General features: G+C 41.5%; 1 protein-coding gene across 1 annotated transcript in view; it reads left to right on the top strand.

Annotated features, from left to right (window-relative positions):
• The first annotated feature begins 6728 nt into the window (after positions 1 to 6728).
• Positions 6729 to 15733, top strand: part of LOC123241756 (zinc finger protein 208-like) — a 95615-nt gene continuing 86610 nt past the window's right edge. The window contains exon 1 of the mRNA XM_044669308.1: positions 6729 to 8148. Coding sequence (XP_044525243.1) covers positions 6729 to 8148 — 1420 coding nt within the window. The remainder of the gene's footprint in view (positions 8149 to 15733) is intronic.

The following is a 15733-nucleotide window of genomic DNA, read 5'->3' as shown; positions in this document are numbered from 1 at the left end:
CATTCCATAATGTTATGGTTAAAAATAGAACTGGAGGCTTATTACCCAATTCATGAGCATTTATTAGTAAAGCGAGTCTGACAGAAGCAGAGAAAGGTCTCAGCCTTTCTAGATCTCGTTCTCCATTCAGCAAGCTCAGGCTTGGCTTGCCAGAGATCAAGAGACCAGAAAAGCTCAGAGAGAAGCCCCCAGCTCAGAGAGCCAGTCAGTTGCAGAGGGGAGGTACAAAAGGCCCCTCTCCTTCCCTGGCTTGCATTTTACATTCCTGGCTCCTCCCTCGGTGCTTACTTTGTGCTGGTTCTGGCACTCTGACTTTTGGGACACTCCCCCTGACCTGGGCTGCCCTGGGACACAGTGGCAGGCCGGGCATCAGACACGTGACTGGGTCACCTACATCCACTGCTGCCTGGGGCACCTGGGACCAAAGCCCAAGATATGTTCCTTCACACACTAGATAGAAACTCCTCAGCATTGTTCTGGAGGGTCTCGGAGCTGCTTTGCTCAAACCTCCATTGGGCTCTTAAGAGACTCAGCTTCTAGTGCTGACTCTGACACTGACAAAGGGTGGGGCCTTTGGGCCCCTCCCTTCTCTGTGTGTCAGTTTCCTCCTGTAATTGACCAGAGGTGGGCTCTTCACTCTGATGTGGCTTTCAGCCCTGTGTCCTCTGACTTGGCCTGCTCTAGGAGATGGTGACATTCAAGGATGTGGCTGTGGACTTCACCTGGGAGGAGTGGTGCCTCTTGGCCCCTCCCCAGAAGGAGCTGTACAAGGAGGTGATGCTGGAGAATGCTGGGAACCTGCTCTCTGTGGGTAAGGAGCCCTCTCCCTGTTGCCCAAGTCTGCCCTCCAAGGGAATATGGCCCTCAGCAGCAGGTAGGGTTGGGAGCAGTTTTCAGCTATGAGGAAGGGAAAAGTGTTCCTATGCTAAGTCCCAGAGCCAGGGACCTTCTGCTGCCTGGTTCTCTTGTAAAATGACTTTGTATCATATAATGGGACCTTGGGGGCTCCCTTTGGTACTCCTAAAGTCCAAGATCAAATGCAGGTTGAAGAATCTCAGATGTGGAAATAATCTCAGAGCTGATTCCATCTTGCCTCCCCCTGGCCTGGAATTGTGTCTCCCAAAAAATCTTGGGAAACGGTTTAGGCAGGTTTTCCTCCCACCCTCTTCCTCTCTAGGGTGGATCTACTATTGGAGATAATTTTCTCTTTAACCAGCATAAACTGATAGCTCACAGCTCTTTGGTGTCCCCAGTAGAGCAGGATTGTCATTATTAGTCTTCCTCTTATTGCCCTAATCCTTCAGGAGAACCTGTTAGACAGCGAGGGAAGGGAAGAAGAGTTTATAATAGTCTGCTCTTGGCCAAGTGCTCTGCTGAGGGTTTTCTCAGTAATATTATGGCACTTCTTCACCTTCATTTTCCAAATTTTGTGACACAATTATCCCCATTTAACATATGAGGAAATAGAGATCTGAGTAAGTGGTTGTTCTGAGGCACCCACAAAGGAGTTGTCTGTGGCAAGATTTAAACTGAGACCTTCCTACCTCTCAGTTCAGGTCCCTGCCTGCTCCCCTTCTAGCTGACTCTCCTTTCCAGATAGCAGAAAAGTATGAACTGAGTCTAGCCTTCTCTGAAGAAAATGCCCCAGAACCAAATGTTCTGGTTCCTAATTGATTCCCTACCCTTCTCCTTCCTCCTCTCCCCAAACTAAATGCTCTGGAATCTCTCCTCCAGGAGGCCCTGGAAGCTTCCCACAGGGACTGCTTGCACTCCTGTGTCATTGTCAGGACAAATGAACTTGCTGAGAGATAGCATTAGTTCCCCAAGAACAGAGGCAGAGTTTCCCCAAAAGAACAGTTCATGAGGGGAAGGTGCAGGGAGAGTAGGGTAGGGGGGAACAAAAGCTGATCCCTCAAGATATCTGTGTATGGGGCTTCAGACTGACCCAGAACACTGACTCTTGGACCCAGTTTGAGAGTTTAGGAGTTTCTGCCTAAAATGGACCAGAACAGGATGGAGTGTGTGTGTGGTGGTGTGTGGTGCTGTTGCTCATTGCAGGTCCCCCGGCTGGGTAACAGGCACATCCTAAACTGGGCTTCTGCATCATAGACACTGAGGGGTGAGGGCAGACTCCTGTGGGAACCTCAAGGAGAGATTCTATGAATGGAGTCAATGGACTCCCCAACCTTTCCCTAAAGTGAACTCAATGATGAGCTTCTCTCCATCCTCCTTCCTGACTGATTCCCCATGCCCAGGGCTTCCAGCTGCCCCAGAAGATGTGATCTCTTATTTGGAGCAGAAGGAAGCCCCTTGGATGCTGGAGAAGGAAGGCCTCTGCTGCCCAGGTGAGTGAGGGGAAAAGAGATGAGGGAGAGCTGGGGTGACCAGAGGCTTCTGTGTACTCTGGTGAAGCCAGGGCTAGATTTGGGGACAGGAGGACCTGACTTGGAATCCTTTCTCAAAGGTTTTAGAAGGGGCTTCCTGGGCAAGTCACTGAACTCCTGAGCCTCAGTTTCCCCAACTGTAAGATGAATCTATTGGACTCCATTTCCTATCAGGTCCCTTCAAGGGATCAGTCTGTGACCTTCTTAAGAGGTCAGTGTTTGGGATTAAAGTGCCATGGAAGTCTCTTGCAGGTGCCAGAAGGGCTGAGCTTATCCCCTCTGTGGCCTTTAGTATCCAGAAACATGTTTGCTCTGTGCCAGGTCCTTTGCCAAGTTATAGGCGACATAAAGGTCTTCTGTCGACATCTCCTGCCCTCATGGAGCTTACCCTCTGCTGGAGCAGAGAGGATGCAGTGTAAGGAAAGTGGAAATACTTTTGGGAATAAAGCTGCCCAGAGAGTAAACTTCCATGTGATGGAAAAGCAGGTGTGAGAGAAACTGCAGGGGGATGGTACTTGTAATCACTAGATGGCAATAGAATTCAATCCCTTAACAATTCCCTCCCCTTACACCTATTGATAAGGAAATAGATGAAATTTCCTTAAGTGTCACAGGATGTATCCTCTATATTTGAATGGTAATGACACAATAGTTTGTGGTAATGAAAATGATTTTTATCTGACTGCAAGGTATAGTTATTAATGATGATATTGAGCCAAGAGACAGGAATAAAGGTTCACTTTAACTGAGCATCTCAGTAGAAACTGTATTCAACTGTCTTCTTTCACTAAGGAATTCTCTTGCAGCTGAACAGGTCAGTAACCAAGTTTTGGTTCACAGTAACTGATTTAATGAAAGGTGAACAGGAATGGTTGAGGGGTGAAATAATGATGAAGGAAAGGAATTAAGATTAAACTATAGGAATTAGCTAAGCTAACTAAACTGAAAATATATCTTTAGCTGTTCTTAGAAGATAGCCACAAACAAATGCTGATAGGCTAGTCAGCCTGGCAAACGGGTCTAACATAACCTGTTGCTGGATGTTTATCTCTCTTGGCTAGCTTAGCTTTGTTGATGAATCTTCAGAAATGGACTTCTGGGTGTTGTAGAGAAAATTATGTGAATGTTGATGATTGATTGATAGACGATAGTAATCTCAAAGGATGAACCTGAGTAACTAACTGTCGCTGTAAGGTAACTCTGGGAATTCTAAAGTCTGAGCTATCAACTGGCAACTCATGGCCCAAGATGGCTTCTTGCAAAAACTATTTACAGCTAACAGTTCTGTAGAAACCCTCTAGATCCCAGCTCCAGGGCAGCCAATCAAGAGAGGAGGCTCTGAAGGGAAGGACCTCTAGAGAGGTCTAATGGAGGCAGGTGACAATCAAAGAAAACCAATGAAAAGAGGAAATAATCAAAATTCTAAAGATAAAAGTGAAAGCCACTATTTGTATAGGGTACCTACCATGTGTCACACACTATAAATATTATCTCATGTGATCCTCATAAGATCCCCAGGAGTTACTTGAAACTATTATTTCCATGTTACAGTTGAGGAGACTGTGCCAGACAGAACTCCTGTGAATTGCCCAGGGTTAAAAGTCCTAGTAATTTTCTGAGGTAGAATTAGAATGCACCACCCCACTTGTATGGGGATTTTTAAGAATATCATGAAAATGCTGGAAAAAAAGGTGGGGAATAGGAAGAGAATTGTACTAGCTCTCTTGCTGAGGGATAAAAAAATATTTCCAGAATTTTAGCTCTCTAACCAGTGAAGAAAAAGAATTGGTCCCTGCCTTGCAAAAAATTTGTTTTTCCATTGACTCATACCAAAAAGTGTATTAAATGATGAATGTAGTTGGAGATCAATGGCATATATAGTGTTGATTTCTTTTGTTTTAAATAAGGTTTATCTAGAAATCCACTTTGACAGGGTTGAATTTCATTACTTCTACTATTGGCAAATTGGTTCCATTCTCACTGAAACTACTGAATGACTAGCCTGAGTTACCAAACAATTCTTTTAAGAGATAGAAGAATGATAACATACATGGAGGTAAGTTCAAATCAGAAAACAACCACAGTCTTGCAATGAGTGGCTAGTGACGGTCTATTTTTGTAAAAAGGTTGTGGTCAGTGATGGTTTCATAATGGCCTCCACTCTTTATGTCTAGTGACTAGGGTTTTCAAAGACTCTCCTATCTCTGCTGCAAGAATGCAAACCCAGGTAACATATTGATCTCATGATGACCGATTTGATGAGATGCAATTATAGGATAACCCAATAATGGGAAAGCTTCTCATGTGTAGTGAAAGCAGTGAGAGTCTGTGGATGCCTGTGAGCATGAATGACCAACTTTCCTGGAAGTCTGGAAATATGGAAATAATTTGACATCAAGTTGAGAAAGTAAAAGAATATGTTAGACTTAGAAGCAATCAGAGTATGAGGTTGTCATTGAATGTACCCCCAAAGCATCATATTCCTAGTTAGGATCTTTTGGACTCACTACCAGGGGAAAAAAATCTCCCCATTTATGTTTGAGTTCTTGTTGTGCAAAAGGAAAAATATTGTTGAACAAAACTGGGTGCCTTTATTTTTAGCTCAAGTTTGTTGCAGCATTATCTCAAATCTCTAAAGGGTTTATAAATCAATAAATGGGAATGATACAAGGGACTAATATGGAAACTTGCAGCTCATTTTATTAAAGAAATTGGACTCAAGTTACTCTATGAGGCCTATTTTTAAACATGGGCAATACCATGTCTTTTTTTAATTTGTATTCAGGAGAAGGATTTAATGTTAGTGAAATGAGACATTTAAAAAAAGTAATAACTACTGTCAAGAAGTAGGTTACAGAACAAAATCTTTTGTGCCTTGGATAAATGCAAAAAAGGTGGATTTTCTTCCTTTGCTTCATTAGAAAAAAATAAGTCTGAAACAAATCATGAAGGAAATTATATAAAGATTACAGTTAAGTTCAATCATGAAATTATTGATATATTTAGTATATACGAACCCTATGTTCACATAACCATGAAGATAGGATTGATTATGTAAACAGTGAAAATCAAAGCAAAAAAGATTGAAAGTGAATTCTCTAGTACTGTGGAGACAGCATACCAAGTCACAATATTTGGTTTCCTATGCCAGGATTTGGGTCAAGTCACTCTGGCACCATTCTGAGGTCATGGTCTGAGATAGGAATGTAATAATGCTAGCCTGATCAAAATCACAGGTTTGTTATGAAGAGCCAATGTGATCATATGGGAGGCTCTTTGTTAATTAAACTGTGCTTTGGCTTTGAGATTATAGAATTTTCTTTTTTTATTTGAAAATTTGTATTTAATTAATTTAGAATATTTTCCCATGATTACATGATTCATGTTCTTTCCCTCCTCTCCTCCCACCCCTCTCTCATAGCCAAGAAGCAATTCCACTGGGTTTTACATGTCTCATTAATCAAGATCTATTTCCATATTATTAATATTTGCATTAGGGTGATCGTTTAGAGTCTACATTCCCAATCATGTCCCCGTTGTTTTTCTTTTGTGTTTCTACTCCCACAGTTCTTTTTCTGGATGTGAATAGTATGATTTCTCTTATGTCCTTGAAAATTGTCCTGGGTAATTGTATTGCTGCTAGTAGAGAACTTCATTACATTTGATTGTACCACAATGTATACATCTCTCTGTATAAGGTTCTCCTGGTTCTGCTCCTTTCACTCTGCATCAATTCCTGGAGGTGATTCCAGTTCAAATGGAATTCCTCCAGTTTGTTATTCCTTTGAGCACAATAGTATTCCATCATCAACATATACCACAATTTGTTCAACCATTCCCCAATTTAAGGGCATACCCTTATTTTGCAATTTTTTGGCACCACAAAGATCAAGGCTATAAATATTTTCATACAAGTCTTTTTCCTTATTACCTCTTTGGGGTACAAACCCAGCAGTGATATGTCTGGATCAAAAAACAGTCTTTTAAAGCCCTTTGGGCATAGTTGTAGATTGGGTAAAGCGATTTTCAAAGGGTGGATTGTGCCCATTTAAATTTGATGTTTTTTTTCTTACCCAAGGAAATAGGATTTGAATTAGTTTACGTTCTGACAGTAGAGGAAAGGCAATATGATTATTTATGTGTGTATACATGTGTCTATGCCTGTGTTTACCCTTTCTTTTAGAAGGAGAGATCAGACCTGAAATGAAAGTTACTCCAATAGAAGTGAGCCTTTCTGTGGTAGAAACTGAGAAACAAAAATTTATAAGTGATGGTCCAGATAACTTAGGTTGGAGAGAATTCTGTGTTGAATCTCAAAATACACCCTTTCCTGAACTTCAAAGAATGAACTCTGAGGCAAAGACTCATGAATATAATCAGTGTAGAAAGACTTTTTTGTCCAGGGTCAGGCTTGCTGGGCATCAGAGAGTACACACTGGGGGAAAACCTTACGAATGCAATCAGTGTGGAAAGATATTTAGAAACACCTCCAATCTTGGTGTACATCAGAGAATCCATATTGAGGAGAAACCTTATAAATGCAAGCAATGTGGAAAGACATTCAAGGGGACCTCCCATCTTGCTCAACATCAGAGAATCCATACTGGGGAGAAACCTTATGAATGCAAACAATGTGGAAAGACATTCAGTCAGAGGCATCATCTTGTTGAACATCAGAGAATCCACACTGGGGAGAAACCTCATAAATGCAAACAATGTGGAAAGAGATTCAGTAAGAGCTCACATCTTGTTCAACATCAGAGAATTCACACTGGGGAGAAACCTTATGAATGCAATCAGTGTGGAAAGGCATTCAGTTATAGCTCTGTCCTTGCCCAACATCAGAGAATCCACACTGGGGAGAAACCTTATGAATGCAAGCAATGTGGAAAAACATTCAGGGAAAGCTCCAAACTTGCTGTGCATCAGAGAATCCACACTGGGGAGAAACCTTATGAATGCAAGCAATGTGCAAAGAAATTCAGTCAAAGCTCCAGTCTTGCTGTACATCAGAGAATCCATACTGCAGAGAAACCTTATGAATGTAATCAGTGTGGAAAGACATTCAATCAGAAGTTTAATCTTGCTGAACATCAAAGAATCCACAATGCAGAGAAAGCTTATGAGTGCACTCAGTGTGGAAAGACATTCAGTCAGAGACGTGGTCTTGATGTACATCAGAGAATCCATAATGCAAAGAAACCTTATGAATGTAATCAGTGTAAAAAGATATTCAGTCAGAGCTCACATCTTGCTATACATCGGAGAATTCACACTGGGGAGAAACCTTATGAATGCAATCAGTGTGGAAAGACATTCAGGGACAGCTCCAATCTTGGTGTACATCAGAGAATTCACACTGGGGAGAAACCTTATGAATGCAAGCAATGTGGAAAGACATTCAATCAAAGTTCCAGTCTTGCTGTACATCAGAGAATCCACAGTGGAGAGGAACCTTATGAATGCAAGCAATGTGGAAAGACATTCAAAGGAAGCTCTAATCTTGGTGTACATCAGAGAATCCACAATGGGCAAAAACCTTATGAATGCAAACAATGTGGAAAGACATTCAGTCAGAGCTCTAATCTTGTTCAACATCAGAGAATCCACACTGGGGAGAAACCTTATGAATGCAAACAATGTGGAAAGACATTCAAAGGGAGCTCCCACCTTGGTGTACATCAGAAAATCCACACTGGGGAGAAACCTTATGAATGCAAACAATGTGGAAAGACATTTAGGAAGAGCTGCACTCTTGCTGTACATCAGAGAATCCACATGTGAGAAACATTAATAAAGTTAGTGTAAAATGATATTCAAAGAGCTCCAAGCTTTCTCAGTAGCAGAGAATTCAAAATGGGAAGTAACCTTATGAATGCAATGTGGTAAGATGCTCATATGGAGCTCCACACTTGCTCTACAGAGGAGAAATTATGCATTTTCACATAGAGCTCTCAATATACATCTAAAGTGTGATACCTCAAGTAAATTAAGGGAGCATATTCAACTTTTAAATCAGTTTATAAGGGAAAAATATGCGACCAAATAAGAAAAAGATGTAACATGAGGTGTAACATAGGTCATTTTAGTATATTAAATCCAAATTTGTTTCTATAACCAAGGTTTAAAGGGTAAATAATGAGTATTATTTGCTTTAAAGTAATGTCCAATTAAATACCTAATTTTTTAATCATTCTAATCATGGTTTCAAATACTTTAATCATTTCATGGCATCTAGATCTAAAGAGGGGTTAATTCAGTAAGGGAATGATGTAATTGTTCTATAGAAATTATTTTAAATTAAAGTCAATTGTTTTGCTGAAAATCCCTATATAGAAAAATTGAAAGATAATAAATGATATTGAGGATTTAATATATGAAAGAAAATTATTTCTATTCCGTTCAATGCATTATCAAATTATCTAACATAGAAAATCATGCATCTATCAGCTTGATACTTTAGACCAGTTAAAGTCAAACCATGGCCCTTGGGCCAGATTCGGCCCCCTGAAATTTTCTATCTTGCAGACCCAATCCTGAAGATCCCAGAGGCTTCTTTCTAGGATCTCATCTCCTCAAAGTGACGTGGTGTGGTCACTTGATTGTCCAAGAAAAGGACTAAGCCTGAGCCCTAGAAAGCAGGAAAGGGCCTGGAGCTGATGATTTAGGCAAAACTTAGCATTGTATCTCTTCTAAGGAAGGCAGCAGTCTCCACCCTTACTTGTGCTATAGACCAATGGAGAGAAGGAAAATCAGGAAACCAGCTTTCTATCTCCACTCTACATTTAGGCTCTCTGATCTCAACTGGGTCCTCACCTTGGCAAGTCAATCCTGTGACATCTCCCTAATGAATTCCCTTTGCCACCCACCCCAGCAGCCTTCCAAATATTCCCCCTGGTTTCCAGCTCTACCTCATGGCTTCTCTACCCCCTGCCCAAGCCTTCTGAGCTGAGAACTTGGCCTCACATTTCACAGAACAAAAGTTGATACTCTCTGCAGAGCTCTTATCCTTCAGATCTGACCCAGCTCAGCTACCTCCTTTTCCTCTCTGGCCTCAGGATCAAAGGAAAAGGTCATTCTCCTAGCTAAAGAAAATCCCTTTCCATGGGTAAAGATAACCATCTCAAAAAAAATGGGTGAGCACACAATATATGGACAAAGTACTAGATAATAAAGTTCAAATTTTTTCTAGATACTTTTGATAGGTCATATCAAAAGTATCTTCTGTGGTAAGTGAAGCTCAAAGATGAACTTCTCTTCAGGGCCAGGTACAAGGAATGCTAAAGAGATCTTAATAAAGAAAAATAAACTTTTTGTCTAAAATATTTAAGGATAAAAGGCTTTCTAATTCTTTTTTTAAAACCCTTATCTTCCATCTTGGAGTTAATACTGCGTATTGGCTCCAAGGCAGAAGAGTGGTAAGGGTAGGCAATGAGGGTTAAGTGACTTGCCCAGGGTCACACAGATGGGAAGTGTCTGAGGCCAGATTTGAACCTAGGACCTCCAGTCTCTAGGCCTGGCTCTCAATCCACTGAGCTACCAAGCTGCTCCCAAGGCTTTCTAATTCTGAGGGATTCTAACTCCACCCAAATAAACTCCCAAGTTCCACAAGGAACTGCTTCTCTTGTGGTTCACAGGCTACACTAACCCTCCATGATCTAACAAAATTTCATAGTATTCTAACTAAAACTATCATCATAATTCTTAACTTTGCCGTTAAGTTATAAAGATAACTAAGGCTAGCTGGTTGAGTCTCAACAAGAATCAAGTTAGTACTCTGAGCCAAAGCAGACTCAGAGTCCAAACCAAAGACCAGGTTTTCTTTGGTCTTTTCAGAGTTTAACCAATTTATACTCAGTAACAGATAAATGAATAGTGTTTCCCAAGTTGGAAAAGAAAACACTCCACTCCTTCAAGTCTTACACTCAGACAGAGATAGAGAGAGGCAAAGATGTTGCCTTCTCTAACCCTGAAAAGTCCTGTGTGTGGCTCTGTCAGCTGCCAGAAGCCCACTGCTAGAATGCTACACCCAGAGAGTGAAACTTTCATAGAATAACGCTTATAGCTGCCAACAATTGAAATTAACCATCTTAGCTCTACTTGAAACTCAAATTCCTCCTCAAGCCAGCTTCTCTACTTCTTATCTCTAAACTAATAATGGTTATTTTCTGTTACCATCCTTATACATCCCTCATCTAAGCCCAGTCTATTCCTCCCTCCAGTACCCTCATTGTTCTTTCATTTTCAGCCTTTCCCACACTAATGAGCTAATGACTCTTCCTCTGGGAACCAATAAATCACTCCTCCCCAATGATCAAAACACTCTCACATGATCTCATCATCCTCCCAAGATACTGTCCAATATGTGTCCTCGGGTTCTGGGCAAAACTAGTAGAGATGACCATTTTCAGTGAGTTGTGCCAGTGCCTTTCCCTTGTTTTCTCTCCTATCCTTTCCCCCAGAATTCTTGGTCTAGCTCTCCTGAAGCCCCAGGCCACCTCTCTATTCCTCTTTCTCTTCAGTGCCTGCCCTGGGGATTGGCTGCCCTGGAGCTGGGATCTAGATTGTTTCTACAGAACTGTTGACATGCTGTGTGTTCCTGTAGAGGATGAGCTGCAAGAGGGCAGGAGATGTCCACTACAGCCCTTTATGTACCCTATAACTTAGCCCAAAACCTGGCACAGAGCAAGCTTCATTATGTTTCTGGATAATGAAGAGCTCAGAGGGGATACGCTTAGCCTTTCTGTCACCTGCAAGAAACTTCAGACCCTTCAGTTCCAAACACTGACTTTTTTGAGGGTCACAGATTGATCCCTTGAAGGGAGCTGATAGGAAATGGAGTCCAACAGTACCATCAAACAAATAGGGAAACTGAGTCTCAGGGGTTCAGTGACTTGCTCAGGAAGCCATTGCTGAAACCTTAAAAAAGGATTCCAAGTCAGGTCCTCTTGTCGCCAAATCTAGCCCTGGCTTCACCAGAGTCCACAGAAGCCTCTGGTTACTCCAGCTCTCTCACACCTCTTTTCCTGTCATTCACCTGGGCAGCAGCTCCTCAGGCCTTCTTGCTCCAGCATCCATAGGGCTTCCCTCTGCTGCAAAGAGAACCCATCTTCTGTGGGAACTGGAAGCCCTGGGCATAGGGGATCAGTTAGGGAGGAGGATGGAGGGAAGCTCATCACTCACTTCTCTTTGGGGTAAAGAGGGGGAGTCCAGTGACTCCACTCATAGAATCTCTCTATGGGTTTCCCACAGGAGTCTGTTCTAACCATTAGTGTCTATAATGCAGGAGCCCAGGGTATTATGTCCCTGTTACCCTGCTGGGGTACCTGAAATGAGCAATAGACCCCCCTCCCGCAATCCTGTTCTGGTCCATTCTGGCAGACACTCCTAAACTCCAAAACCAGTTCCAAGGATCATTGTTCTGGGTCAGTCTTGAGATATGAGAATTTGGAACAGATGGAAAGTAACTGAGAGATGGAGGAACAGAGAACAGAAGAAGCCAAAGCAGGCAGGGAAAAGATTTTAGAATCTTGATATATGAAATGCAATACAATGGACAGACTCACAGAGTTGAATTTGAACTAAGGAGGGTGAAACATTCTTCTGAGCCCAGCTCCTGATACCTGTGATTTCCAGATTGATTCCTGAAATGTACCAGCCATCTATTTACCATCTATCAACTTCTTCCAGCATTTTATCTATTTGGAAAACCTCTGTCAGCAATTTGTCAGCATTATTGATGTGAACTACTCAGTTCCTTGGTGAACAGTTTCTAATTAAGGTGAACAGGATCATCCCCGACTCTGGACCCCACCTGCAATCAAACCTAATTCTATTTCTATTTTTGTGGGCTTAGATTAAGTTTAGTTAGACAGAAATGTGAAATCAGGGCAGAGAGGAAGTTAGAATATGCCTTCCCTTGATGAGCACTGAAGAAATCTCCAGAGAGATAGATTGGAGAAGGAAAGGTAAACTGGGGATAAAAATTAGGGAAACCTTAGGGCCCACATATCTGTAGTCAGTTTAGAGTTTATTTAGCTTAAGATCAGGAAGGTGATATCAGATCCCTGATCCAGAAAGGATTAATATTCTATTCAGGTATAACACAACCTCTAGTCATCTTACACCACAAAATCATTTTCCATTTCATTCTCCAATTGAGCTCTTTCAAGATAGTGAAGGCTGGTGGAGGTTCATTTGATGAGACTATTCTTGGATCTTCTCTCCTTGGACTTTGGATTGGTGAGTGGAAAAAGCTGACCTTCCTTTCCTCACTGCCAGAGAGATTAATACCAGATAGGCCTCCCTCTTGGAGGCCAAGTGGTTGATGCCTAATTTACCTCTGGGCCTTCCTGCTGGGGTTCTGGAGTCCTGCTGGAGCAAAGTCAAGCAGATATTTAGCTCATTAAGCTAGATTTCTTACTCTACCTACTTTCTCATTCCTCTACCTAATCTTTCCCTGTATTTTGTAAATACAACTACTCTAAAGTCACTTTCATTTAAGATATTTCATTTTGGTTACCACATTTCTCTTACATTTAGTCCAATCCTAATTTTAACACTTACAAGTCTTTGCTCCTTGGATCTTCTCCTTTTGACTTCAACTTTTGGCTTTGGAGCTTCTTGGAGTCAGAGACTTTCTCTTTGGTTTCACTGCTGCCTCAGTGTGCTTAGCTCATGGGGGTTTTTCTGCATTAAGACCTTGCCTGGATCCTGTCCAGCTTGCTGGTGAGTGACTAGGATTCCCAAGTGGAGATTGGAACTCTGGGAGGAAGCTTCATTTCATCAGATCTGCATTTAGGGTAGGCTAGGCAGTCTCCTTACCTCTTTCCCCATCCACATTTCCCTCTTTTTACTAATATTCCAATTAATGAAAATTGTTAAAAGCTGCTAAGAGTTTGCCTGACTTCATGGATAATAATCAGTGACCACTATTATAACTCTCTCATTTAGTCAAAACACCAATTTAACCATTATATTTAATTGGTTAACCATGAGGTTGGAAAAGCACCCTCATACTCCTAATTAAACTATCCTTAAGTTTGTCCGGTAGTAGCAAATTCTGGAGTTCAGGTTTTTACTTGGCTCTAAGATGGCAGAGCTGTTTTTGAAAATTAGCCATAACCTACATCTGTTGATCTGTTTCCTGAGTGAAGGGTAAGCTCTAAACTTCTTTTTCTTCTCTTCTCCCCTTTTCTTTTAAGTTAACACAGCTGAATAGCTGTGCTTTTTTGTTAACAACAACTAGCTTTGACATGGCTTCCTCCTGGGCAGAGGCTTTCACCCTCCTGATTCTTTGCTTCCAGGGGAAGCAACCCTGCCCCCACAAACTTCCATCTCATAGCCCAGAATTTCTTTTTTATCAAGTCCTTTCCAAACCCCAAGTGTCTCTCTTAGGGAGACTCACTTTCAAAACTACTTAAAACAAAAATTCTAACATTTCTTTTGCCCCAGCTAGACTCAGAGAAATGGTTTACAGCCCATGTGGTGAAAACACTGTTCTCAGTCATTTAACCCTTCTGGGATAGGTGAATGAAGAAAGTCAATACCCTTCTTAGTCTGAGGCTAGTTGATTAAGGGCTTGCCTGTATTTACACTTTCTTTTCTGAAGTCCCTAAAAAGATCACAGTCAGGACTCTAAATCTTAGGCATTACCTACTAGGGGAGCACCATCTACTGATAAAAATTAAAATTTCAAGAAATTTTACTAATTAGATTGGAAAATACTACCTAGACAATTAAAAATTGTACTTGGCAACATAGCCCAAATTAGAAAAATGCTGTTTCTTGTCTTCCTAAAATGGTTCATTATACCACAGAACATTTTACAGTGGCTCTATGTAGCACTGTTCCTAACCTTAATTATACTGATAGGAAGCTTGGCATGTTATCTTTTCCTCCTCAGGAAGAAACATGGATAGTTTATTTGACCTCAAAGCTGAACTAAAAACTCACTTTGAAAAATTAGAAAATAAATCAACTGACCTTGAGAAGAAGCTGGAGGAGAGTTTGGGGGAACTCAAGGCTTATACATAAAAGCACTGAGAAAACCTTGAGAAACCCCCAGAGGAAGAAGAGAGATTTATGTCTCCACACTCCCTCATCATGAGAGTCAACTCAGTCTCTGCCCAATCCTGCCCTTCCCAATTCTGCTCATACTCAACCTATCCCTTCCCCTACTCAACCCATCCCCCACCTACTCCTAACCCATCTCCCCACACTCTCTCACTATGTAATCCTACCCAGCCTTCTTGCTCTTGCCATAACCACCTTCTCTCTTACCTTGCTCAGCTTTCCCCTGCCCACTACCCAAATCCACCCATCCCTCCCCCTCCCCCTACCTCTCATCCTTCCTCCTCTGCCCCAGCCTCTCCCCACTGCCCCTCCTGCCCCTACCTCTCATCCCTCTGCCCCTCCCTGCCCACCTCTCCCTCCCAGCTCACTTATTCCTTCCCCTCCCTTTACCTAACCTTTGAAAACCAAACATGGAGCCTAGAGACAGAAGCCAAAAATAATTCAGCTATCTCTATTTTAATAAAACCAAATTGTTCATTGTTAAAAGCTGCTCTCTTCTTTTGTCAAATTCCTAATTTAACTCTTACATTTAATTGGAGAGCCAGCTAATTTGACTAATTCTTTTAATCTTCTGATTATTTTCCTTACTTTTTACTGAAAGTACCCCTAAATCAAGTTCCTAGCAGTTAATCCTGTTAACAGCTGTTGATCCTTTATTTTAAAAAGTGCCATCTACTGACAGAAAGTAGAAACTGCAAACACAATTAACAGATTAAATATGATTTTGAGTAGTCTAGTTCAAATTGGGATGCTGTTTCTTGTCTATCAAAATGGCTGGTTATCCAACAGAATATTTCACAGTGGCTTTATATAGCACTATTTGTAGCCGTGCTTATAGTGATAGGAGGCTTGGTATTTTGCCTAGTCATCCTCAGGAAGAAACAATCATTGTTTTGCTGAACTAAAAGCTCACCTTGAAGAAAAACTAGAAAATAACTTGAGTGACCTTGAAAAGAAGCTGGAGGAGAGTCTGGGGGATCTCAAGGCTTATATAAAAACCTTTGAGAAATCCCCAGAATAAGAAGAGAGATTTATCTCTCAACACCAACTCAGTCTCTGTCTAGTCCTGCTCCATGCATTTTTTACTCATACTCAAACCACCTCAACTCTCACAATACCTCCCATAAACCTTTCATAGAGCCTGTTTGCACACACACAGCTGCAGGTCTACCTCCTCCATCAAACTGAGAAGGGACCTGGAGGCCATGCCATGTTTTATCTGTCTTTTCTTAGAATAGTGCCAGGCAAAGAGGAGGACTTTTCTACATACTCAT

Source organism: Gracilinanus agilis, chromosome 3, assembly GCF_016433145.1.
Source record: "Gracilinanus agilis isolate LMUSP501 chromosome 3, AgileGrace, whole genome shotgun sequence".
NCBI classification, from domain to species: Eukaryota; Metazoa; Chordata; class Mammalia; order Didelphimorphia; family Didelphidae; genus Gracilinanus; species Gracilinanus agilis.
Note: the sequence above shows the minus strand (reverse complement) of the source record. Positions and strands in the feature narration are given on the sequence as shown.